This window comes from Eleginops maclovinus, chromosome 8, assembly GCF_036324505.1.
Source record: "Eleginops maclovinus isolate JMC-PN-2008 ecotype Puerto Natales chromosome 8, JC_Emac_rtc_rv5, whole genome shotgun sequence".
NCBI classification, from domain to species: domain Eukaryota; kingdom Metazoa; phylum Chordata; class Actinopteri; order Perciformes; family Eleginopidae; genus Eleginops; species Eleginops maclovinus.
In genome coordinates, this window is record NC_086356.1 from 18,859,908 (window position 1) to 18,886,376 (window position 26,469).

Consider the following 26,469-nt stretch of genomic DNA (forward strand, 5'->3'; position numbering starts at 1 on the left):
GCACAGAAATGACATGTAATCTGAGTCCAAATGAATGCATTAGTCATCATGCCGGAATGCTCTGGCTGTATGCAAACAAGGGAGACATCTTCAGTTAGACTTTGGGGTGGGGGGCAAATGTGGGTGTATATAACATAAGGGAGCTGTGAAACTTAACAAGGTATAAATTAGCACCAAATTTACATTTTCTAAGGCTGAAAGCCAATATGAATTAGGAATGTTACGAATAAATTACTAATGGTGATGTAATGTTGTTGATTTGGCAAATGAAGCTGCCCAGAATCAGCACGTCTTTGTGGTTCTTGATCCAGAGAAAACCAGTTTATTTACTGGTCAGCCTCTCTGTTTTAATCCAGATGTTGCACACGCCTGACACATAGTCTGTACAACTTGTTTTGTTTTATAGAAACTTTTAAATTATGTTCTTTAAACCATCAGCTAAATGTTGGATTTTCACAGAACAAGCTAGGCTACCCTGAGCAGTTAGGACCAGAGGTGGAAGAGGTACTCAGATCGTGTACTTAAGTAAAAGTAGAAACAGAGTGAAGGAATACTCTGTTACAAGTAAAAGTCCTGTACTATTTAAAATGATTAAATTATAATACTCAAATAAAAGTACCAACATATTGGCATCTTAAAATATTAACGTAAGTACCAAAACTAAAAGTACTCATTGTGCAGATTTCATAATATATATTATGTTTTATTATAAATATTAATTGATGTGTTTGTCAAGCTGGTAAAAGTGAAGCTAAGCTTTAATTATTAAATTGACTGCAGGGTAGCATGGGAATTGTACTCCAGGTGTAACTAAAGTCTTATTTAAGTGTAGATCATATTGTCTATTCAGTTTGTATATCTGCGAAGTAACTATTACACAAATGCAGTGGAGGAAAAGTAAAATATTAACCCCTGAATTCTAGAGAAGAAGTATAATTAGCATAAAATGGAAATACTCATATAAAGTACAATACCTCAACATGTTAGCAAGTATACACCAATGATGAGGACCATGCAGCAGAGATAGTTTCAGACTAGTGGCCACCCACGTGCGTTTTTGCCACACAACAAATTAAAACAACAACGAATAAAGAAAATAAATAAATAAAAGGGTGGGTCAAACTTCTGTTAAAAAGTAAGGATTAGGGGTTACACGTATTTTCCTTTGCAGCATTTGGTTCCGGGATCGGACATCACAAATCTCAAGGGGCATTGATCCTGTGTTCCCCTTAGCGATTACGCGCTCAACTAACGTGCACACAGCCTATGATCTATGTGTGTCCTATGTTGCTGCAGGCTGGACTCATGTTCCTCAGATCCCTTCAACTTGTTGACACGTTCCCACTGAAATGAAAATTGGAAAAAAAAAAAAAAAATGGAGCCGATAACTTTAACAGCAGGGTAGGAAGAGAGAGAAAAAACTGTCTGGCATCAGTCGATATTAAAAACATGCAGAGGGAGACAAGCTCGGGGCCTTCCAGAGTCAGGAAAAAGACTTCGGAGAGCTGCAGACAAGAGATGGGTATGGCATTTCTATTTTCCCCGAGCCCATTGATTTGTATATGAAAACATAGCGCTTTTATTCTCCCCCCTTCTGGGCTCTGCTTCTGAGTGATCAGCTGATGAAGAGACTAGCAGCTCGCCGCTATGCTGGCTTGCTAATTCTCTCCCCAACAGCTGCAGCCGATCCTGATAGCCAGCCTGCACATTGCACTCAGGTAAATATGCTCCTCCATGTCTTTCCTCTCAAGATTCAGCCAGGCTACATCGCATGGGAAAGAGAGGAAGATTTGGATGAAATGTGTGTTTGAATGTGTGTGTGTGTGTGTGTGTGTGTGTGTGTGTGTGTGTGTGTGTGTGTGTGTGTGTGTGTGTGTGTGTGTCTCTGTGCGTGCGCGCGCGCTCGCGCTCGCTATGGAAAGGAGAGCGGGTGTGAGTTTATTCCTGTCTGTCTGTCTTTCTGTGTGTGTGTGTGTGTGTGTGTGTGTGTGTGTGTGTGAGTGAGAGCAGGGGGGGGAGAGGGGGTGTGTAGGTGTGTGTTGTAACAGATGAGAGGGAATCTTTGCCAGATTAGTCTGGAAAGAGGCAGGCTTGTTATAGGAGATAGCATGGAGCAGCACATGCACACAAACACACACACACACACACACACACACACACACACACACTGACAGCCTCACACACACACATGTACAGTCAATGAGGTGGCTCTGCTGTGTTATACATCTTTTAGGATTACTCTCCATCCCTCCAGTATTCTTGTGAACGACTGCAGCCCCTCAGAGGGAGCAGCGGGGCTTTTAAAGCCTTCATTTGAGCCGAGCAATGATGAACAGGAATTCTATTGTTACTCAATTCTCTACCATGTATTTTTGGTCAGGGTGTGCATCATGCGTTTTGAAACCATCAGTTCTATTTTTTGAGGCTTTTATAATTATTAGAGTTCTGTACAGTGCTGCTCCTCTGTGCAAAATACAATATTTCTGCATGCCTTCCTCTTTGTCCTTGAGAAAAATGTATTTCCTAAAGTGCATGCTTTATTATGGGATTTATATGTTGATGTGCTTACTGTATGAGCGTGTATGATTGATGCATCAATATGCTGTTTGGATTGGACAGCGTGCCTTCTCTAATTCCTCCTTCCTCTGCTCTCCAGCCGGGCTGCTGCTGAGCGGCTGCTGCTGCTGCATGCATACTCGTGTTTCGGGTCTCTAATTGCCTTTGTGAAAAATACAGTGGTTGCAGCAGATATTTCGGAAAGGAGTGATGGTTGAAAACAACTCGGCATGCAGCAGGCATCTTTGTCGAGTACCGTATACCTAAATCTATCTCATATTTTGTGACCAGGAAAAATATGGTTTATTTATTGCAATATTAGCATTTTTAGACTATGTGACATGGTATAACATGGCGTCTTATAATGTATTCACATTTGTTGTGCATAAAAAAAAAATACTCATCTGAGATCAAAGCCTCCAGATAAAATAATCTGTCCTAAATTTGCAGAGACAGCACAGCAGTAGGGTCGCTCAAGTCCATGCAAGTTCGTATGCTATGTTAAATAAATTAAACGATCTTTCATTTCAATACAAAACCATACTCTGTAATTCTGAATGCTTTAACTCCAGTACTGCTGATGAGCCGGAGACTGATAGGTATGCCCCCTCTTACTCGATTTATTGAATATTTGGTTGATTTGTTGCCTGACATTTCTTGAGTTTATATGGTTTTTTTATGCTGAATAACTTGAATAATAGGAGTATGTCTCTGGTTAATTTGAGATTCAAAGTTATGCTGCAGTTTGCATTTTTTTCCCAATTGTGGAGAAACTCAGTTACTACAGATAGTTTCAAGTCAACAAAATGGTATAAGTATTAAACTACAATTTTTTTGAGAGACTTGCATTCTATAGATTGCTGTCAGAAGTGCTTCCAAGAGATCATTTTCTTTTCAAAACATAAATACCGTGTTTAGCAGTTTCTGAGCATCCCAACCACCACATGGAAATCACAGGTAGAGTACCAATGAATGGGAATGGTGGAGCTTTGAATGGAAATCAATCACAGTTCTCCCTTTTTTCCATCAATTCCCCAGTTGTTATTATTCATGTAATGTTCAGTTCAACCTGATCAACAAATCTAGCACATGACAGGTGTTGTGTGTACAACATAAACTGTATATAGGTGGTTATACCACAATTGTTAAATTTGCCTTACTCTCCCGCTATAAGTTTGTTTGAGTGTGTTGGATGTCGCTTCCTCTCCCGGCAGCCTGAGGCAGCAGAGAACGGCTCACTTGAGGCGATGGAAGAGGACATCAGTCTAAAGAAGCGTAAAAGTGATCATCATGGGGAGAAAGAACTGCAGGTCGGCCAGGAAACAGGCGAAAAGGTCAAAAGGAAGCGAGGACGCCCACCTGCTGAGAAACTACCTCCGAACCCTCCTGAACTCACCAGAACACTGAGCACGCTGGTAGACATGGTCATCAACTACAAGGACGGGTGAGGGCACTCAATTATTTTTGGTTCTTTCATGGCACTGTGATGCAATGATATGTAAGTCCAAATGCATGAACTAGATGTCAATGAAACATTCAAACCCAGGGCTCTGATTGTTTTGACCAGGTATGAACTCAAAATTGCGACCTATACATTCATCTCAATATAAACATGAATTTCTTATTTATTCATCCCAAACACCTAAAGAAAAATCTTCAGTTTCTCAGTGTTTACATATATATTTTTGAAATCCTCTGTATTCTACCTGTCTGTAAGATGGACTATATAAGTTGCAATAGCTGCAATGAAACACTGTGAGGCCGCTTTAGGCAAAGAAGTGCTTTGATCTAGATTCTAACCTCAGCAAGTTAGCATGCTAACATTTGCTAATTCCATACATTTCAAACCAAATGCTGACATGGTAATCAGATAAATGAGATGAAGTGAACTATGACATTGTGCTTCCAGGCTGGGTCGACAGATCAGCAAAGGCTTTGTGCAGCTTCCCTCTAAGAAAGAGGTCCCCGAGTACTACGAGCTGATCCGAAAGCCCGTCGACTTCAGAAGGATCAGGGTAGGTGTCACTGAACGCTCTCAGAACTCACACACAGCCATCACTGTTATCTTATCTTCTGACAGAAACTCACATAAAGAGAGATGAAACTCGAGCAGATATATAATGCATCAAAAGACAGGTGTGTGCATGGAACTCTCAATCACTTCTTCTGTAAATGCTGATGAAGAGAATTATTTCAAAAGTGCTTAGGGAAAGTTTGATGCTATGAATTCTGAATCATGTTTCAGTTTGAAGAAAAACTTTTCTGTAGTTTACACTGAAACTTTGATGAATTTATTATATACATATATATATCTCACATATTATTTTTTTTAAATACCAATTATGTTATCCACATAGGTATCCTTTGAGCTAAAATATGAATACCAACATTATATTTTTAAATTGTAGGCTTGACTAAATTGTTGGAGGAACAAATACTGAAAATAGAAAACATCCAGACATTCTCTTGTTAGCTGAAAAGTGTCAGTCTTTAACTTAATTAGCAACTAGATAAGATTACACTGGGAAGAGACCGAGGGGTAGACCTAGGACCAGGTGGAGGGATTATATCTGTTCACTGGCCTGGGAGCGTCTTGGAATCCCCCAGTCAGAGTTGGTTGATGTGGCCAGGGAAAGGAAAGTTTGGGGCTCTCTGCCCTGACGGAAAAGCGGAGAAGATGGATGGATGGATGAGATTACACTTTTTCTTTTTCTGGAGTATAACAAAACACCGTTTGCATCCAACCAGAAAATTCAAATAGTAATAAAGCGCTTTTTTGGGGGGGAATATGAAGGTAGAGACAGGATCTACCTCAGCCCTATTTATGTTGATAGGGGTCTGTCTGCAGCTTTTGGTCTTTCTATAGTCCACAATAAGCTCTTTGGACTTGGTGGTGTTGAGGGCAAGGTTGTTGTCACCTTTGGACAGAGCTGTTTCCCTCATGTTTAAATTCTTTATGCTAAGCATGTGGTGCTAGCTTAACATTAGGTGTACAGGTATGAAAGTGGTTCTGATCTTATCAATTATCTCTTAGTAAAAAAAAAATACTTAAGCTACTGCATACTTGAGGAAAATAACATTTCGACAAATGCTTATCAAAGACTTGACTGGATAGTTGAAGCTGAAAAGTTATTTCTTGTTTTGACGCTGACCCTCTGCTCCACAGGAACGTGTGCGTAATCACAAATACAGAAGTGTGGTGGATTTGGAGAAGGATATCTTCCTCCTGTGTCACAATGCTCAGACCTATAACCTGGAGGGATCTCAGGTGATCCCAGTAGAATACTTTTGTTTTCACACAATTATTTTCACACTGTGTTGTGTTGTTATAATAAATGGTTTTGGATCCTGTGAAGAACAACCCACGCTGTTTATGTGTCTCTGTTTACCACCACAGATCTATGAGGATTCCATTGTCATTAAGTCTGTTTTCGAAAGCGCAAGACAGCGAATTGTCACAGACGAGGAACAGAAAGTGACGGTTAGCGCCAGCCACAGTGATAATGGCGGCGGAGCAGAAGACCAATTTGTTCCATCAGCAGGTGAGAGTTAAAACACAAACAACAGGAGGGGCAGTTAGGGCTCTTAGAAGTGACTCAATGGAAGCAAATGAAATACAAAGGACATTAAGTTCATGGTTAAAAAAGGTCATCTAAAAATGAAACTAGATAAAGGGGGCATTGTGGGTGCAGTATTTTTAGACTTAAAGAAGGCCTTTGACACTGTCAATCATGAAGTTCTTTTGTCAAAACTTTCTTACTTTAATTTCTCTGGGGATGCCATCAAATGGATGAAATCATATTTAACTGACAGAAAGCAAAGTTCATGCATAAACACTCATACCTAAGCTGTAAAATAGGTGTCCCTCAAGGATCTATACTGGGCCCTCTTTTGTTCAGTCTATACAGCAATGACCTGCCCACAGTCTGTCCATCAGTGCACATACAAATGTGTGCAGATGACACTGTCCTCTATGTGCATGCTAAAAATAAACAACAAGCCGCACACCAACTGACTGAAGCCATGGGCCATGTATCCAACTGGCTAACCAATTAATGCTTACAGCTGAACATAAGCAGAACTGTTTGTATGTATTTTTCAAAACAATCTACTGTATCCCATAACCCTGCTGTCCTAGTTAAACAAGAGAAGATCAGAGTGGTGCCTGACTTTAAATATTTAGGAATCATCCTAGACTCACAACTCTCATTCCAAAAGCATGCAAAAAAGGTGGCCAATACTGGCAAATTTAACCTGGCAAATTTTAGGCACATAAGACCATACCTGCCAATGAAGGCTGCAAAGCTCTTCTTGCATGCAATGCTCTTCTCTCACTTTTCTCACTGCTTAACTAGCTGGTCGGAAGCTAATAAAACAACTTTGCAACCAATTGAATCTCTCTATAAGCAAGCACTAAAAACACTGGACCGTAAGGCAAATAGTTATCACCATTGTCTTCTAGTGAAAAAGCACAACTTGTTCAACTTTGAAAACTTTATACAATTCTCTGATGCCTGTCTAATCTTTAAGGTACTTCATGGGCTTGCTCCACCCCCACTGCACCAATTCATGAAACAGAAAGATAGTGTCAATAGAGTTACCAGATCAACCGCCAGAGCGGCCTGCATAGTGCAGTACAGACAAAGCAAGTTTGGACACACAGCCTTCTCAATTAGAGCCACCAATAATTGGAATGGTCTGCCCAATGAATTAAGGGAGTGTAACAGCCTTACAACTTTCAAAAGCAAACTCAAATTTTGGATTAGGGAACATCATATCTGTAACCACATACCAAATGCTTAAAGCCATGTAATGTTATGCTTCTCTTTCCCTCCTTTTATTCATACTGTAACCTACTGTGTGCTGTCATTTTTATGTGTATGTGTAGTGAGAGGCGTGCATTGTCTGTGTCTGTTTGAGGGTGTGTTTATGTCTTTTTAATTATTGTTTTACTTGTTATCAGTTTATGTATTTTTATATCTTTAGGGTGCCTTTTAAGATCTGGCTAGGGACAACAGATGGAAATTAGCATAGCAGCTAACTCTGGCTTATTTACAGCAATTTGTCTGTTAATCAATGAGCACTGTCCCTACCAACTAAATAAATAAATAAATCTTTTCAATTCAATCACGTTACATAATACTGATCATATTTTTTTGTTCTGTTACCAGTGAAACCATTTCCAGTCCAGCTAAAGAAGGGGAATAAAGAGGAAAGACGCAGAAACGACATGGCCAAGAGGCTTCACAGTGATTTAGACAGCGATGAGGATCTAGAGGATAGCAACACAAAAGATGAAGGTTGAACTGAAGGACCCTCTATTTTTTTGTATTCTGTTCATATTTATTCCCTACCATGTCCCTTTCATTGGTTTCTCCATTATCTGAGACAAAGAAAGGAAAATATAGCAGAAAGGACCATTCTACGAGAGCCACTTATGGAACAATGCCTTTTCTTTCCATGTCCCTCAACCATGTCTTGCTTCAAATAGTGCTGTTCTTTTCAGTTAGCTGGACTTTTACTACACTTCCTCTTTTATCTGCCTTATGTCTCTGTGTTTGCTTCTGAAAATATTATGTAAGACACCAGTTTGCTCTGACTGTTTTTAATCAATATATTTGATTGTATGAAATGCCTTCATATGTCTTGGAGCATGGTTTGTATATCTCTCGTGAAGAGGACTCCTGCAGAGTAGCACCGCTGATGACAATGTTGACCTGTTCAGGGCTTGAGAGTTGAAGCACATGGGAAGGTGTTTTTAAAGCAAAACAAAGAAAAATTAACACTGTAAAATCTCTGAATGTGATTTTAGAGATAATACATCTTTGATAAAATATTAAAAAAGAGACTACAAATACTAGTACTGATAGTTGGGTCTATTCAAGGGTACATTTGTATCCATTGTGCTACAGTTTATTCACATATTGTACAGTTTGTGTGACAATTAAGTTAAAAAAAACATTAATTTACTGGTTGTTGGGGGGCGGGGGGGCTGGAAGATATCATTGTTAAGACAATCCCTGGAAACATGTATAACTTAAACATCTGCAAATAAATTTTACCAAAAGCCCTTTTGGTTGGCAATCAATATCATTGCTATTATTACATTTAATTTGATCTTTATAAGTATAGTCATTATAGAATTTGTGTATAATCAATCCAGCACAGGAAGTAGTCACGAAAGGATGAAAGAGACATGGTTGGGCAGGTTTACTGCAACTTTAAATTAAAGCAATGATTTAATCAAATACAGCAACTCCACATTGAAGCAAGATGAACAGGTAAGTATGCAATACCTATTGTGTGTGATGTGTATTGTTGACAATGTTCCAATAGGTGGTGCAAGAGAACAGTTTGCTTGTATCTGTATTTGTTCCTTATTTTCCTTAAACACATACATATGTAACAAGTCAAGCTTTTATTGTTGTTTTTACCCGGCATCATCACTTTACTTCATTCTGTATACGTTTACTGCAGTAATTGATGAAAGTATAATATGTTTTGTAGAGCATTTGCAGATAAAAAAGGTCATGCCTAACCCTAAACCAGAAAATGTGTGGCACAAATGATACAGAAAATTACCTTATCAGAACTAAATTGGCATAGCAGGTTATTTTAATTTTATTATCACCCCCACTGTATGACTATCTTTGTTCTTCCCACCCTGTCATCAGATGGTTCCACCTGTATAAAAACAGGAGTAGTTTTCTCTACACAAATCCCGACATGGACATGGAGGTGAGACATGAGCATCAATGAGTTTCCTAAGCTGCTAGAACCCTTGCAATTTGTTCTCAAGCACTCAAATGGTAAATTCAAGTTTAATGATAGTTGCTCTTATGACAGCATGTAATTTTATTTCACAAGTGACCATGGAACTCTCAATCCGTGCCCTTCCACCCCTTAATGGTTTTCACCAATCAAAACACGAATGATCTATGTAGGCGACAGGTGACATTCACCAGTGCTGTAATTTGCATGTAAAATTGAAATCCTGTCTGCAAGCCAGTTTATATGCAAAAAGATGTGTAGGTGTACTGATAAGCAATGTAATACAAGCAATCCCACGCCTGCCCACTTATTTAGGTAAATGTATTTAATACAAATGAAAAAAATATAAAATCTGAATTTTTCCATTTTTTATTAGGGTGTGTTGTATGCTAATCAGGGAAATATAATTCACACCATGAGATGCAACGAAATGTGCTAAAGAAACTGCATTTACACACCCAGCGGACACAACGGAGTTGCCTTTAGGGCCACTAGCCGAATCCTTTGCTTATTGTTGAGGTTCAACTAAGTTCACTGGCCAACTTTTGACTCTGTCACTCCAATGTTCACAGATTAGAGGTGGCATACTATCACCTTTTCTGAGCAGGTTTGTGAGCGGCTTCCCACAGTTTTACATTAACTCAAGAGCCATTTTACCAGAGGCTGAAAATCTGCCGAGAGCTGCAGCCTTAGCTGATTCTCTGGGGGATTCTCAGTTAATGCTTTCTCACCTCAAGGAGTTATTTTCATGAATATCCCTCACTGGAGCTTCAAACTGCTGTTTCAGTTGTTGACAAGTTTTCCGACATTTTCCTACCTATCTGCGATTTGTAGTTATTCATGGGCAGTAATAATGAAAATATGTGCTCATGCTGAATGAAAATTCTTGGGAATATTGTTTTATGTGTATCAATAATCTTTGAGAACTCAACATCTATGTAGTCAAATATCAGTATGCAAGCACACAGTGGAGGGCATCTGTAAACAAGGGTGAGTTGCAACATGGTGTGATTGCATTGAAATTCAGAGTCAAGCTGCCTCTAGCATAAGAATCATTTTCAGTGCTAGGATATGACTATCAAATACAATAAGCCATGGCTACAGGCACAAGAACACTGTGATAAACAGCAGTATGTGTTTTTGTTGATTCCTTGTAGATATGATAACGTGTTTGAACTCACAAAGGGTATTTTTTTTAACATGAGTTTGTCAAGTTTAAGATAAATTGTAAGGACAATTCAGCTATAATCAAGAATTCTTCATCTCCCAAATCACTTTCAAAGTGAAATGGTTTTCTTGCTCTTTCTTGGCTGCTAGTTCAGTGAGTTGTGGTCGTACAGTGATGAGACTTATACCAATGGAATCTGTAGAATCTCAGGTTTCACATGATATGTGGTTTGTGCAGATAGCATGTAGTAAAGCTCACTCTGTGCTATGTAGCATTAGCTCGTTTTCGTTCAGTGATGATTTAGACATTGGAGTTGTGTTTTGTTTAGATAAAAATGGTTAATATGGTCTGGTAGCTGAGTTTCTTCCCGTTAAGTGGGTGTGCCACATTAATAGGTTGTTAAATGTTAACATGCCCTGAGGCGCGGTTTTTTACAAGTTGCTGCGTCTGGGCTTATGAGGTTAACGTGTTGTGAATGAAAAACCATCGCCGTATGTCTGCTCAATACAGGTAAAGTGTGCATACAGCCTAAAAGCTTGGTAACGTAGCGTTGATAGCGTTAGCGTGCAACTTTGCCGAGGCAAGCAGTGTGCTTGCGGCTCAAGTTCCACAACAGCTCCACAATTCAGTGAAATGTCGAGAACACAACCATAATTTGGGTTTTTGCTCCGGGGGAATAGTGGTAAAAATAAATATAAGCCACTTGTTCTTCACATCTTCTTCCTTAGGTATGGCAAACAAAGAAAGTTTTGGTTAGCGGCGAAAGTGACAGCTTCTCCTTGCCATGGCTCCTCTGCTCGGGTCGGCTTTACCTTGTGGTGTTGGAGCGGCTCGCAGTTCCGTATCAGGTGACGTCAGTGTGATACCGAACTGAACCAGGAAGTAAAGAAAGGAATCCAATCAAGGCGTTTCAGGCAGGGGGAGGGATATGGGAGAGAATCTCCCTCTAGCCTGAACTTTGGGATTTTAGCTATTGCAGACCTATTATGCACACAAACATAAATAACACACTACAGGAAAGGGAAAACCCCAAAAAGCATAATATGGCCCCTTTAAATAAATTTAAGAAATCACTCAACCTCTGCTGATTGGACCCGAAGAAAATATTGACATTCATGGATCCTAGAGGAGGACTCCAGCTGGGTAAACCAAAAACTTTTCTCTAATGCTAACTCAAGAATAAAACTGAAACGTTTTGACAACTTCAGTATTTACTGGATTGCCATGAAATTGGTTCCAGACTTTAACATCCTTCTTCGGTTTGGTTGAAAAGCGACATTATGACCTGGTTCTTCATCTAGCGCCATCCTTGTGTTGTAGAAAGATTCATTTGTCCACAAAGACTCACAAACCTAGCCCCAGTTGTAGGCCACTCTGCATTTAGAGCTAATTACAAATCTTAGCATGCTATCACGCTAAACTATTACGATGAAAAATATATACATTATGTCTGCTATAAATCAGCATGTGAGCATCATCTTTGTGATCTTAACACACTAACATTAGCATTTAGCTTAAAGTATTCTTGCAACTGAGCAAATCGTTTCTGTGAAATGAACATGAGACAAAATGTAGATGTTTTTTTTCCCAGTGAGTTCCAAAATAATCAAAAATAACTATCTTATCTGCTAGTTCATGTACTTCTACATTCTGTATTAAAATCCCACATCAATCACCTTCAAGTTCATGAGAATATTCCTCACCCCCCCTCCCTCAATATCTCCAATCTCATAAAAGCATCCATCATCTTATTAAGTAACCTATTTGCTGTGGTGATCCCCAGGTAGAACAAGATAATGAAAACTAAATCAATCAATTTCCATTATTGAGATATCCTTCCTTAACATTTAATGAAGTGTGATGAATTGAAAGCTGACAGGGATTAACAATGTGGTGCAGCTAAAAGGTGTGTGTTTTTAAGGTTAACAGCTCAGGAAAACAGAGTGGATGAAAATCACATATACAATGACACGTAAACCTAATGGAGGAGTAGGGATAGAGATATTGCTGAAGGCAGATAGACTAATGGTTTGGAGATTAGTGGGCCCAGAAGGTGACTTTAATCTGATGAGACGACAATCCTTTTTCTTTACCCATAGGAAACAGATTTAATAGATGGATAGTTTATCACAGCCTTTGCTAATCACCTAGTATCAGTTGATCACATTCGGCCTCATTGCCCATTGGTAGGAAAATGTCAACAGCAACATTTATATCTGATTTTATGCTTAATTTGCCTGACAGGGTGGGTCATTTTGAATTCCTCATGTGTTAAAAGTGTCCCTTACTGAGGATGACTGCCAGCTGTTTTTTAAAAACCTACTCAGAGTTGGTGTCAGTGCCTGAATGGCACCAGAACACAGCACCTGAAATGTGTTAGAGAAAAAGGTAATTGACTTGGAGACACATCGCCCAAGTTCCTTCTAAATGTACGGAGGCCGAGAACGGCCATAGATTTTTCTCTTTTTTATGCACTGTTATCTCGTGATAACGACTTATCTCGACATAACAAAGATCGTTTTCAGGATTAATTAATTTTGTTATCTCGACATAACAAAGATCGTTTTCAGGATTAATTAATTTTGTTATCTCGACATAACAAAGATCGTTTTCAGGATTAATTAATTTTGTTATCTCGACATAACAAAGATCGTTTTCAGGATTAATTAATTTTGTTATCTCGACATAACAAAGCTTGTTTTCTGAATTAATTAATTTTGTTATCTCGACATAACAAAGATCGTTTTCAGGATTAATTAATTTTGTTATCTCGACATAACAAAGATGTTTTCTCATGATAACTACTTATTATGTAGTTATCTCGATATAACGAAGATTGTTTTCTGAATAATCATTTCGTTATCTCGATATAACAAAGATTGTTTTCTCATGATAACTACTTATTATGTAGTTATCTCGATATAACAAAGATTGTTTCTGAATTAATCATTTCGTTATCTCGATATAACAGAAATATGTACGTTACCTTAGCTGAAGCAGCCAGATATATAGGAGTTTGTCAGCCTCTCATCTGCTAACCGGTAGCCCCTAAACAAACCCAGTCAAGTAAACAAACTAACATGAAGTGTAACTTACCGGTAGGCTACACCTACAACCAGTGGCTACAGAAGCCGTTCGTGGCAGCTCTTGTAGGTTGAAATCAGGTTGAAATCAAGTCGAACATTAATATAAATTAGTAATGAATGAATAAATGAATCCGTTATCATGAAAAACGGTCTTTGTTATATCGAGATAACGAAATAATAAGTCGTTATCACGACATAACAGTGCGTAGGGCAGGGGATAAGTTGGGTGTCAAGAATAAACTCTTGCAAGTATAATCTTCCCTGATGCAGGTAGCCCAGTGGAAATGTGTTTTAAATATGAACCCCAGCTGGGATTCAGAATGCAGAGAAACAGCCTCAATCAGAACAGATTGGATGGAAAAAATTTGATAGCAAAAAAGTCTCAAAAGGGCTAAAAGAGCAGAGTTTCTGGCTGGCCATGTCTGCTGATACGGGCTTGCATTAAGTCAGGGAAGGATCAGAAGTCCCTGGGTGTGCAGTTCTCCACATCTCTAAAGCCTTCAAGGATGGGCGTTGTCACACTTTGGTTGGTTGAAAGGGCACATGCACCAAGATGTTTCCACTTTTTAATCAAGAGCCTATCCTCACTCCAGAGCAACAGGTGATCTGAATAAACTCTAATCAACTCTAAGCTGTGACATTCAGGCAAACATGAATTTGGGAATGTAAAATGATAACACGTAGGCCTACCAAAGAATATGCTATGCCACAATTGGCTTTTGGTAAAGAACGATAAGGTCAACAGAACCCATGATTTATTCTGATAATATTTATTCTTATTTTGAGTCAAAGTGTGAATTATGCTTCCCAGTCCCACACATAAACGTGTAATAGCTACGTTGGTCCACAGGGCAAGACATACTGATTTAACGAATAACCCTCTCCTGACATGGATACGTATTTTTTTCCTATAGATTTCTGATGGCCAGTTCCCATGTCACGTGATCGTCAACTTTGCCGGTGTGAAAAGAAAAAACGTGGCGGACACCCGACTCATTTTTAGTGCAAAATCCTAAATTGTAGGATACTTTGGCCATTATAATGCTTTTTCATTACATTTCTAGCAAGACGTGTATATCCTACTTTCAGAATCTAAGTCCAGTGGATGTGTAGGATCTATAGTTTGAATATGTTTTTGTAGCTGGGCTGTACGGGGAGACTGTTGCCCATTGTGGCCGTTTGTCGCTGGCCTCCATCCATTCTCTGATGGGGCCTATGTCTGGATCAGCCTCCTGAGCCTTCTGGAGCTCTTCTGGCCTCCAGCCACAGAACAGCCCAGTAGTGTTGTTGGTCGTAGTCCGGTAGATTATTCCAGGATTTATATTGTCAACCCCAGCAGGTGAAGCTTCTCCTACCCCCACTGGACTCACTGCTGTGGAAGCTGAGGGTCTCTCTGCCCACACTGGGCTCAGCATCGCCTGGTTGATGTCAGAGTCCAACTGGCACTGCATCGCCTGATCACAAAAACTCACCAGCTGAGGGGAGGGGCATGGCAGCTTACATGGACAAGACTGCCGGCAGGGTCTCCTTGAGTGGCTGTCTGCGTTGCTGTGTAGCAGGCCGGCCCGATGAACAATCTCAAAGTTGTATTCACCCAGTCTCTCCAACCACCTGGCAAGCTGTCCCTCAGGCTCTTTTATACGTGTTAGCCAGCGAAGGCTGCTGTGGTCAGTGCGCACTGTGAAGGGCCGGCCCAGGAGATACTGCCTGAAGTGTGATGTAAACTCCACCACAGCCAGCAGTTCACGTCGTGTAGTGCAGTAATTCTGTTCAGTTTTGGATAGTTTGCGACTCCCATAGGCCAGCACACGCTCTCTGCCTTGCTGAACCTGAGAGGACAGCGCCAATGCCCACATCGCTTGCATCTGTATCCAGTATCATGCTGCCTTGGTCGAGTGAATAACCCAAAACAGGTGCTGTGGTTAGCAGACGCTTGAGCTCGTTGAATGATGCCTGGCATTCTTCACGGCAGTAAAAACGGGCATATTTTTTTGTCAGGGCATGGAGAGGCTCAGCCACGGAGGCAAAGTCTTTGACAAACCGCCTGTAGTATGATGCAAGGCCGATGAACTGGCGGACTTCTTGGACTGATGTAGACGCCGGCCACTCCTGCACCTTCTGAACTTTGCTGGGGTCAGTAGCCACACCATCCTCAGAGACAATGTGGCCCACATAGGCCACCTGGCGGCGAAAGAGAAAGCATTTTGCAGCCTTGAGTTTCAGGTTAGCCTGTTGGAGGCGGTCGAAGACCTGGCTCAGTCGTTGCAGCATCTCCAGCACATCTCTGCCCAGCACGATGATGTCATCCAGGTAGACGAGGCAGGTTTCCCACTGCATGCCAGTCAACACGCGGTCCATCAAGCGCTGAAATGTGCTGGGGCGTTGCACAATCCGAAAGGCATCACATTCCACTCAACAGTCCATTTCTTGTGCAGAAAGCAGATGCTTTGCATGCTCTAGGGGTCAGCTCGACCTGCCAATAGCCGGAGGCGAGGTCCAGAGTGCTGAACCATTTGGCACTGGAGAGGGTGTCTAGTGTGTCTTGGATGCGGGGCAGTGGATACGCATCTTTAATAGTACTGTCATTTACGGCTCTATAGTCTATGCAGAGGAGGTAGGTGCCGGCTGGATCCTGTTGGCCGCTTGTCACAAGGGGTTCTCCGGATTCTTCTATAGGCTGACGTCATCGGGAGCGGGTCCTCTTATGACGTCACCGTCGCCATCTTGTTAGTGATGTCCTGAAGCTCTCACCTACGACATTCTATTATGCAATCCTTCTGAGGTTTATCAGTTACTAAACACGCAATAGTATCATTGCAGCATCAATGAGTAAGAGGTAGAGGCGGTGTGTTTAGTATGTAACTCCACGCGTCCTTCTCCCTCTACTCACAATACACAATACAATATTAGCTATATGCTATCTGAGGCTAAAAACAACATCCGGTAATACTACCAGAATTGGACAAATATGATCCGTCCAGAAACAGTGAATTATCTTTTAATATTCCGTTTCAATATACTGATTATTTCTAAAAGTACCATAATGAAGACGTGCTTTGGATTGGACCAGGAATGGATAGCCTAGCAGGGCTTCATCTGAGGCTATGTCAGCCACCAGGAAGTGTATGCTAACTTGGCGTTGGGTTTATCTGGACAGGGAAGATAGCTTCACCGAGTACAGGTATGTCACCCGGACCGATACCAACAACGGACGTAACAACTGATTGCTGGAGAGGAGGCCGGACCTCTGGGTGAATAGCTTCGTAGTGATGCAGAGCCAACACACTTTTCCGTGCACCACTGTCCAAAACAGCACCCACTTCCAGTTTGTTTATAAGCATGAGAATGCACAATTCTTGATTCTGTGTTTTAAGGTGGAGCACAGTGGGGTCAGTCATTTCAGGAAATGCTGAAAACACTTGGGCTTTTTGTGTTTTCTTTGGTGAAGGGTGTGTTGCCTCTAAAGCTTGAATTATACTTGTTTTAACAGCCCTTACGCTTACGTCTTGCGTTTATGTTAATGACTCGAGGCGTTTATACTTCATTTTGCTTTGTCGGCGGTTGCGTGTGCTGCGTGGCGATTCCCCGCCAGGACAGTAGGTGGAGCAGTGGGTTTTTCCAATGACGACCTTAGCCAAGCCTACTACGTTGAAAGGAAATTCACCGTATGCTCATACCGTCGGACCTCTTCTGACAGTCTCTCTTCCAGTGGATTCATGTTGTTGCTTCTCCTTCGTCGCTTTCTACCTTGACGTTCGAAAACAGCGGGGTTTTATTAGGGGATGAAACCGGAAGATGTGAACACGCCGCCGGACGTGATGTAGATAGTGGCTTGCGCCAGTGCTTACGTCTTGCGTCTTACGTAAAAGTTAGAAAATTGAGGTGACACACGCGAGCACGCAAGGGGGGGCTTGCAACCGCGCAAGGGCTTGCGATGCGTCTTGCGTTGCGTCTTTTTTCACCGACTATAAATCAAGTTTAAGGCATTTATACCATTTATCTGTAATGTGTAATAATTCATTTATATCCATTGTAGTTAATAATAACAGTAAAAAGGTTATTAAGATGATTTGATTTTGATAGTTGAGTTACTCATGACATCACTTCCTGATAAGGTCGCCTGTGTGTACTCGCGACTTCCTGTTTTTGTTCCCTGCTTGTGTGGACTGAGAGTGAGGCAGACATGCTAGGTGTGTTCTGAAGCCATCCGAAGCCATCCACTAAGAAATATTGTAGAGGCAATGCCGTAAGTACACAGAACATGTGTTAAATGTGAGTAATTCATATTTTGGGTTGTTTAAAATGTAATATCTGTTGCTTTTTTACAGTTTTCACCAAATGTCATGAAGACTTCAGAGTAAAAGGTCAACTCCACTACGACTCATGTTTTCATTGGACACGGTTTAACTTGGTGTTGAATCAGAGTTGTTACACTCTAAGTGAGAACACTACAAAGGGCAATTCCTCCTCATGTGACCTAATCCTGAACAGTTATGACAACAAATCTCCTCCCAGTTGATGTCTTTACGGCCTTTTTGTTTGTTGGGTGTGACTTTGGGGTTAGAGAAGGTGTGTTGGAGATATGGGCTGGAGTTAGCAGGCGTGTCCTGCACCCTTGATGGCGTGGCATGAGCTTGGGGGCTATACACATGGTCTCATTGGACTCGGCCTTGTATTCCACTGTCTTGAAGGCCGTAGCTGGGCCCGCTAGCCTCAGCAAAAAGGGGTTGTGCTTGAAAACCTTGGACTGGGCTCATTGTCACATATGAAAGGGTTAGGATGTCCATACCCTTTATTTCTGTTAACCCTTTGTGGCAGCCGGGTGTGGTTAGAGCGCCGGCTGCTGGGGTGAGGGGAGTGGCTCGGCCGGAGACCAGACAGCTGATCGGAATCAGGTAATCAGGCATTTAATATATAGCATGTTGGTAACCTGGTTCTGGTCGGTCTTGCAGTAGGCTGGGTCCTGGGAAGACGACACACCCCGTCCTGGCCTTGCCCGTCCTAAAAGTACCGCGGAGCGGTCTGTTGTGTGCACATTTCTTGAGGAATAAACGCTGTTGTTTTTGCCCAACCACGAACGCTTCCGTCTCTTGCCTTTTACCTGAGCCATCCCGCTCACAGTGGCGCCTGAACAGGGACCTGAACCCCTCAGATGGCGGAAGGAGAAAGCCCGCTGGGCCAGGCCCTCCAGCGTCTCGCCCTCATGCAGGAGAGCACAACTGCCCTGCAACGTCAGCAGAGCGAGGCTCTCCTCGAAATCGCCTCCAGCCAGCGGGAGGACCGTGCTCTCCTGCAGGAGCTGCTGCAGCGTCCGGCCGCCCGGGAGGCCGAGCCGGTGACCAACCCCGCCCGGCCGCCGCAGATTGCCCTCCAGAAGATGTCAGCCGACGACGACCCAGAGGCTTATCTGGACATATTTGAGGGCACTGCGGCGGCGTGCGGGTGGCCGGAGGAGGAGTGGGCTGTGTGGCTTCTTCCCCTGCTGGCCGGGGAAGCGCAGCTAGCCGCCCACGGCCTGCCAGCGTCCGATCGACATGAGTACAAGCAGCTGCGGAGGGCCATCCTGGACCGGCTCGGCAGCACGCCAGAGGGACACTGCCGCCGGTTCAGGGCCCTTCCCTTCGAGGACGCTGGCCGCCCCTTCTCCTACGCGAAGCAGCTCCTCGATGCGGCGAGGCGCTGGCTTCAGCCGGGGATGCGCTCCGCCGAGGACGTCATGGAGCAGGTGGCACTGGAGCAGTTTGTCGCCGGGCTGCCATCGTCAACGGCGAATTGTCACCGCCCTGCCAGCCTGGCGGCAGCCGTCGTCCTCACGGAGGACCACCTTTCGCTTCCCCGGCAGAGCATGAAGGAGGAGCCCCGACAACCTGTCGTCCCCGCGGACCGACCCGTTCCAGCCCCAAGGAGGAGGTTCCAGACAGCAGCCGCTGCACCACGTTCCCCTCAACCCACGACCCTGCCCCTTCCCACCCAAGCCCTACCTCATCTCTCTCTCTCTCTCTCTCTCCCCAGGATCCAGCCTCCGCCTCTGGTCGTCCGGCACCACGGGGGGCTCCTCAGGCGCCAGGGCAGGAGTGCTGGCGGTGCGGGCAGCCCGGCCACTTCCGGCGGGAGTGTCCCATGATGGAGGTCGGACAGTTGGTCCGGGTTGCAGGACCGCCAGTTGCCTCCCCCGGTTTAGAAGGGACGTACCGTATACCGGTATGTATACAGGGGGGTACCCACCAGGCTCTGATGGACACGGGCTGTAATCAGACGATGATCCATCAGCGCTTGGTTCGGCCGGGGGCATTGGTTGAAGCATCGTGGGTGAAGGTGAGGTGTGTGCATGGGGATATTCACCAGTACCCGGAGGTGACTCTGGAAATATCTTTTAGGGGTAAAAAGCATAGAGTCAGGGCTGGAGTTAGTACTCGCCTCACGCACCCTCTGATCTTGGGAACAAATTGGCCGGGGTTTGCTAAGCTAGCGGGGGCTATGGGGGTGCGTTCACGGGAGTCAGGGAAATGTGAGTGGTGTGCTGTGTTTAGTGGCGAATCGGAAGCGGCTGACGGCGACGAAGGGGGAACAGACACGGAGGGGGCCGGGGAGGTCCCTCTACCACCGGAGGGTGCCGGGGAGGCCCCTCTGCCCCCGCCAGTGTTCCCGGTTGAGGATTTCCCCCTTGAACAGTCTAGGGACGGGACCCTTCAGCATGCTTTCGATCAGGTGGTGAGTATTGATGGCTCCCAGCTACACCCAAACACAGCACTCACACACCCACACTTTGTTGTTATTAGGGACAGGCTGTATCGTGTGAGCCGTGACACACAGACAGGAGAGATCAATATCCAGTTGTTGGTACCACAAAGCCGTCGGGAAATGATTTTCCAGGCGGCTCATCACAACCCCATGTCAGGTCACCTAGGGTACGATAAGACACTACACCGGATCATGGCCCGATTTTATTGGCCGGGCATTCGCGCGGATGTGAAGCGGTGGTGTGCATCCTGCAGCGAATGTCAGCTGGTTAATCCGCCGGCCACCCCAAAAGCGCCTCTGCGCCCACTCCCATTAATTGAGTTGCCTTTTGAGAGAGTTGGTATGGACCTCATCGGGCCATTAGACCGGAGTGCACGGGGATATCGCTTTGTACTCGTCCTAGTGGATTATGCAACACGATATCCCGAGGCAGTGCCGTTGCGCAATATCTCTGCAAAGACCGTTGCACAGGCACTGTTTCATATAATCTCCCGAGTCGGGATCCCGAAAGAGATCCTGACTGACCAGGGCACGTCATTTATGTACGCACACTACGCGAGCTGTATGAACTGTTGGGCGTCCGCTCGATCCGGACTAGTGTTTACCATCCACAGACCGATGGCCTGGTGGAGCGGTTTAACAAAACGCTAAAGAACATGGTTCGTAAGTTCGTTCACGAGGATAGCCGTAATTGGGATAAATGGCTAGACCCTCTGTTGTTTGCAGTGCGGGAGGTGCCTCAGTCCTCCACGGGATTTTCTCCCTTTGAACTGCTGTTTGGCAGGAAGCCACGGGGTGTTTTGGACCTATTTAAAGAAAACTGGGAGGAGGGTCCGAGCACAAGTAAAAACGAAATTCAGTACGTTATGGACCTGCGAGCAAAACTGCATTCACTGGGGCAGTTATCACGGGAGAATTTGCTGCAGGCTCAGGAACGTCAGCAGCGCCTGTACAACAGAGGGTCGAAACTGAGACAATTTTCACCGGGAGATAAAGTACTTGTGTTACTCCCGACTTCTAGCTCCAAATTACTCGCCAAGTGGCAAGGGCCCTTCGTGGTCACACAACGAGTGGGGGACGTAGATTATGAGCTGGTGCGTTCTGACAGGGGGGGAGCAACACAGATCTACCACGTAAACCTCCTTAAAACATGGAGGGAAGTGGCGTCTGCTTCTCTGGCCACCACGGTGATAGAAAGAGATGAGTTGGGACCGGAGGTCGTTATTAACACCGAATTAGCCCCGGTCTGTTGCGGCGACCATCTCTCACCCGGTCAGATGGCAGACGTTGCCGCGTTGCAAGGGCGGTTTGCCGATGTGTTCTCTAGTGTTGTTACCTCCGACTCTCCTGCTTCGAAACTTGTATCAAAAAATGAACCAGCGCAAGGCAAAGCAATGTATCGGTGCTTGATTCGTTTGCTGCTGATCACGTGACCAATGACGTCCGAAGCTTCGTTTCAACGCACACTCACGTGACTGCTTCAATTCGATTCAAAGGTGCGCGAAACGGCGCGCGAGTTGTGGGGTTTGAAGTAGTCGAGAATCAGACAGTCAGTAGTAGTACAGCGAGTTGCGAGTAGTAGTAGTAGTAGCAAAGTAGTCGAGAGCAGTGTTGCGAGTCAGAACAGTCAGTATAACTAGTAGTAGTAGTAGCAAAGTAGTCGAGAGCAGTGTTTCGAGTCAGAACAGTAAGTATAGCGAGTATAGTAGCAAAGAGAAAATAGTTAATTGCAATGGAACCTGTTGCAAAGAGAGGCCGCTCCGAGATGTGGGAGCACTTTAATTTGATTTCTCCTAACAAGGTTGGCAATAGGGCAGGCAAAACCTATATAATTTTATAGCGTAATTATGGATGTTTTTGGAAGTAGGCTAAGCTTTGGCAAAGCAGCTCCCCACAATGTTTTAATTGTGTTATGGTTAACTGATCATGCAACACATCTGCCCGTGTCATGTCATGTCATGGATTAACTTACTGGCTAACCACCCACGAAATCTAGCATTCTTTGCATATATCTAATAATGAAATGTTGTCCCAGGTGTATGGTTCACTTTATTCTACTATAGAATAAACTTGTGTCATCAAAATTATCCTGTGTGCCATGTGTAATTGTAGTGAATGTGTGCATTGGATAGGTCATAATGGCGATTTGGCTTGTATCATAGCCTATTGGCAATGGTTAGTGAAGTTGTTACACATGCGTATAAGTATATATATGTTTTTTTAATTCTGTTTTCAGGTCCAATGTTTGGTTTGCCATCAACAGCTGGCCTATAATAATAACACCTCATCCATGCTGAGGCATTTCCGTGCTAAGCATGAGGCTGGCCAAGCTGCAGCGAGCATCCGGGGTGAGTACCATTGCTCTAATTCAGTAGTTCCCTCCTACATGTAATCGTCATGTTAATATATGTTTATGCATTTATTTCATGGCAGCATTTATTCATTAAAAGTACTCGCAGTGGTATTATGTTATGTAGCCATGACCTTTTGTTGTGTTGCAGGCGATAGAAAGGCCAAGATTGATGAGGCACTGGTGAACATGATTGTCCAGGATTCCCAGCCTTTCAAGGTATAAGGATATGTATTTTCCACATACATAGAGATATTTTTTTCTGTAAAACACATATTAAATATCTTCTACTGTTTAGGTTGTGGATTATCAAGGTTTCAGAGCCTTGGTTTCCCTTTTGGACCCTACGTATGTCCTTCCATCAAGGCAGACCTTGAAGTCCATGATGGAGGCAAGGTATCGTGAGGAGAAGCAGAAGGCCAAAGACAAGGTTCAGAAGGCTACTGCTGTGGCCTTGACCTCGGATATGTGGACATCCATCCACATGGATTCCTACCTGGCCTTCACTTGCCATTTTGTGGATGAGGAAGACAAGTTGGCGACTGTTTTGCTGGCAGTTGCTAAGTTTGGGGAGCGCCACACTGCATCCAACATTGCAACTGTGAAAGGGTCAATTCTGGAAGAGTGGGAAATACCCAAAGCAAAGGTCATGTGCCTTACTACAGATGGTGCCTCAAATATGCACCTCTGTAGTAGCATCATGGAGGTAAGGCACAGCCACTGCATTGCTCATGCCTTGAATTTGGTGGTGAAGAAGGCCCTCAAACTAACCCCAGGTCTGGAGGAGGTGTGCACTAAGGCAAGAGATATTGCCACTTACTTCAGGACCAGCACTGTAGCCAGAGAGCGGCTTCTCTGCCTTCAAAACCAAATGGGTGGTCCAACAAATAAACTCATTCAAGAGGTGGACACAAGATGGAACGGCACCTTAGACATGCTCCAAAGACTGTACGAGCAGAGAGAGCCAGTGGGTGCAGCCTTGGCCTCTCTTCAGACAGATGTGGCACCATTGACCTCCAATCAATACCACAGCATAAGTCAGTGCATTTCTCTTTTGGCCCCTCTCAAAGAAGCCACAGTTGAGCTTTCTGCCGAGAAACATGTGTCAGGTTCGAAAATAATTCCGCTGGTGAAGATGCTGCGGCACATTATTGCAACAAAACAAAGGCAGCTTACAGATGAAATGGCCAGAGATTTGGCTAAACATTTGTTAACCCTAACGTCTGAAAAGCTTGGGAATTATGAGGTTGCAGGACAGCATGCTCTGGCCACTCTCCTGGATCCTCGTTTTAAAACCATGGGGTTTTGCAACACCACACACCAGCAAAATGGTGTTAAAAAACTTATGGCAGAATGTGCCACTGTTATAAGGCAAAAAACACCTGATCCGGCACCCTCCGATGATCCTACCCCATCAACTTCACATGATGCACCTTCAACCTCTGATTCATCAGGTATGGATGCAGTTTCAATGTTGTAGTGTTTATGTATAATATACAGTATATTGATTGCATTCCTGTACCATTACCGTTTCAGGCCTGTGGGAGCTGTTGGATGCACAAGTTTTGGAGAAGAGGAAGGTCAAAAGTGCTACAGCCAATGCCTCTGTAGAGACGAACCGGTACCTTGCAGAGCCCAACATTCCACGAAATGAAGACCCACTTGAGTATTGGGTCAAGCACAAGCATGTGTACCCCCATCTTTTTGTGTTGGCACGGAATCTTTTGTGCATTCCGGCCTCATCTGTGCCATGTGAACGCGTTTTTTCCAAGGCTGGGGAAATAGTTTCCAAGAAGAGAAACCGACTAAACCCCAGTACTGTGGAGAAAATTGTGTTTCTTAATAAAAATCGATTTTAATTTCATGTCCCATCCCACCCAACCCCTGTTCACAAGCACCTCCATGTTCTTGCCCTTCCATGTGTAACCTGTCCACAAGCACTTTCACTGCACCTCCATGTTCTTGCCCTTCCATGTGTAACCTGTCCACAAGCACTTCCCTGCCACACTGATCTCTCCTCTGTAAAACCCTTGCCACATTCAAGAAATAGTTCAAATAAGTCACTATGACTGCCATAAACTGCACAGGCATTAGGAAGCACTTGCAATTATTTTCAATCTCACATTTGTGTAAAACGAAGATCTATCTTCTGCTAGTATGATCACTCACACATGCACAAAGCTGCAAACAAAGGTACAGAAAGACACCCAGACACAATTGTGAAATACACAAACATGGACACAATTCATACGAGAAAAGCAGTAGTTTTATTCAAATAGGAATCCACATATTGATGACATGATTTATTGGTTCAAGTTTTCATAGTCATGTTCAGCCCACAGAGAGGGAGGCAAAATATAGGGTGTTTGAAACATACTGCACTACACGTTTTCAACAGCAGAGGTCAACCTAGAGTTTTAGATGCATTGAATGAATGAACCTTTTTCCAATACAATTGGATGGAAAGCTTCACTGGTTCATAAAGCTTCACTTTGCCATCACTAGTGTTCTCCCCGCTGCCAGGGCGCACCTCTCTCATAAACCACCGCATAGAAACGCCCCTGGGCGTGGCCATTCGTTCACGGCCCTATCGGCTGCCTGAACACAAGAGGAAAATTGTTCAGACGGAGCTTCAGGCTATGCTAGAGATGGGAGTAATAGAAGAGTCCACCAGTGACTGGTGTTTCCCTGTCGTGCTGGTACATAAGCCTGACGGGTCAATCCGGTTCTGTGTGGACTACCGCAGGGTTAACGAGGTGTCCAAATTCGATGCTTATCCAATGCCCCGGGTCGACGAACTCCTGGATCGGCTAGGCACTGCTCGTTTTTATACGACACTGGATTTAACCAAGGGCTACTGGCAGATTCCCCTTTCTCCAGAGTCGAAGGAAAAAACGGCCTTCTCCACTCCGTACGGTTTGTACCAATTTGTCACACTTCCTTTCGGGTTGTTCGAGGCTCCAGCCACCTTCCAACGGCTCATGGACCGAGTGCTGCGTCCCCACTCTGCGTATGCTGCTGCTTACTTGGATGATGTCATCATCCACAGTGGGACATGGGAGCAGCATATGCAGCAGGTGGGGGCAGTGCTCGAGTCCCTGAGGCAGGCGGGGCTCACGGCCAACCCAAAGAAGTGTGCGGTTGGGCGGAGGGAGGTACGGTATCTGGGGTACCACTTGGGTGGCGGGCAAGTGCGGCCACAGATAGAGAAAACTGCCGCCATTTCTGCCTGTCCGGTGCCCAAGACGAAAAAGGAGGTCAGGAGGTTCGTGGGGCTGGCCGGTTACTACAGGCGGTTCATCCCCGCCTTTTCGGAGCTGACCGGCCCTCTGACCGACCTGACCCGAAAGGGTGCTTCAGATCCGGTCCAGTGGACGGAGCAATGTCAGCTGGCGTTTGAGAGGGTTAAGAAAGCCCTCTGTGGAAAGCCGCTTCTGTTCACCCCTAACTTCTCTCTACCTTTTGTTTTGCAGACCGACGCCTCGAACAGTGGGGTGGGGGCCGTTTTGTCCCAGCAGGTAGAGGGGGTCGACCGCCCCGTACTGTACATTAGCTGTAAGCTGGCTCAGAGGGAGGTGAACTACAGTACGGTGGAAAAGGAGTGCCTCGCCATACGGTGGGCGGTCGGCGCCCTGCGTTACTACCTCCTGGGGCGCCCTTTCACCCTCTATTCGGACCATGCCCCGCTCCAGTGGCTCCACCGCATGAAGGATGCCAACGCCCGGATCACTCGTTGGTATCTGGCGTTACAGCCGTTTAACTTCAAGGTGATCCACAGGCCGGGTAACCGGATGGTC

General features: G+C 44.3%; 1 protein-coding gene across 4 annotated transcripts; it reads left to right on the forward strand.

The window, feature by feature from the left end:
• Positions 1-1,327: 1,327 nt before the first annotated feature.
• On the forward strand, positions 1,328-8,335 carry LOC134868982 (probable global transcription activator SNF2L2). 4 transcript variants are annotated; one of them, XM_063890419.1, is made up of 6 exons: positions 1,348-1,718; positions 3,771-4,000; positions 4,466-4,571; positions 5,723-5,824; positions 5,954-6,098; positions 7,728-8,335. In XM_063890419.1, exons 1-6 carry the CDS (start codon positions 1,623-1,625, stop codon positions 7,859-7,861), a joined length of 813 nt encoding a protein of 270 aa, XP_063746489.1. In that variant the 5' UTR covers positions 1,348-1,622; the 3' UTR covers positions 7,862-8,335. The 4 variants fall into 4 exon arrangements, with proteins under 4 accessions (XP_063746490.1, XP_063746486.1, XP_063746489.1 ...); XM_063890418.1 differs by having other exon boundaries at positions 1,369-1,522; positions 1,613-1,718; positions 5,723-6,098; XM_063890420.1 differs by having other exon boundaries at positions 1,328-1,522; positions 5,723-6,098.
• The last annotated feature ends 18,134 nt before the right edge of the window (positions 8,336-26,469 follow it).

Excerpts from the sequence above, each read along its gene's own strand:
- LOC134868982 (XM_063890416.1), top strand. The coding sequence starts at position 1,623 with ATGAAGAGACTAGCAGCTCGCCGCTATGCTGGCTTGCTAATTCTCTCC. Across the intron at positions 4,572-5,722 it reads TCGACTTCAGAAGGATCAGG|GAACGTGTGCGTAATCACAA; the intron begins GTAGGTGTCACT and ends TCTGCTCCACAG. Across the intron at positions 6,099-7,727 it reads CCAATTTGTTCCATCAGCAG|TGAAACCATTTCCAGTCCAG; the intron begins GTGAGAGTTAAA and ends TTCTGTTACCAG.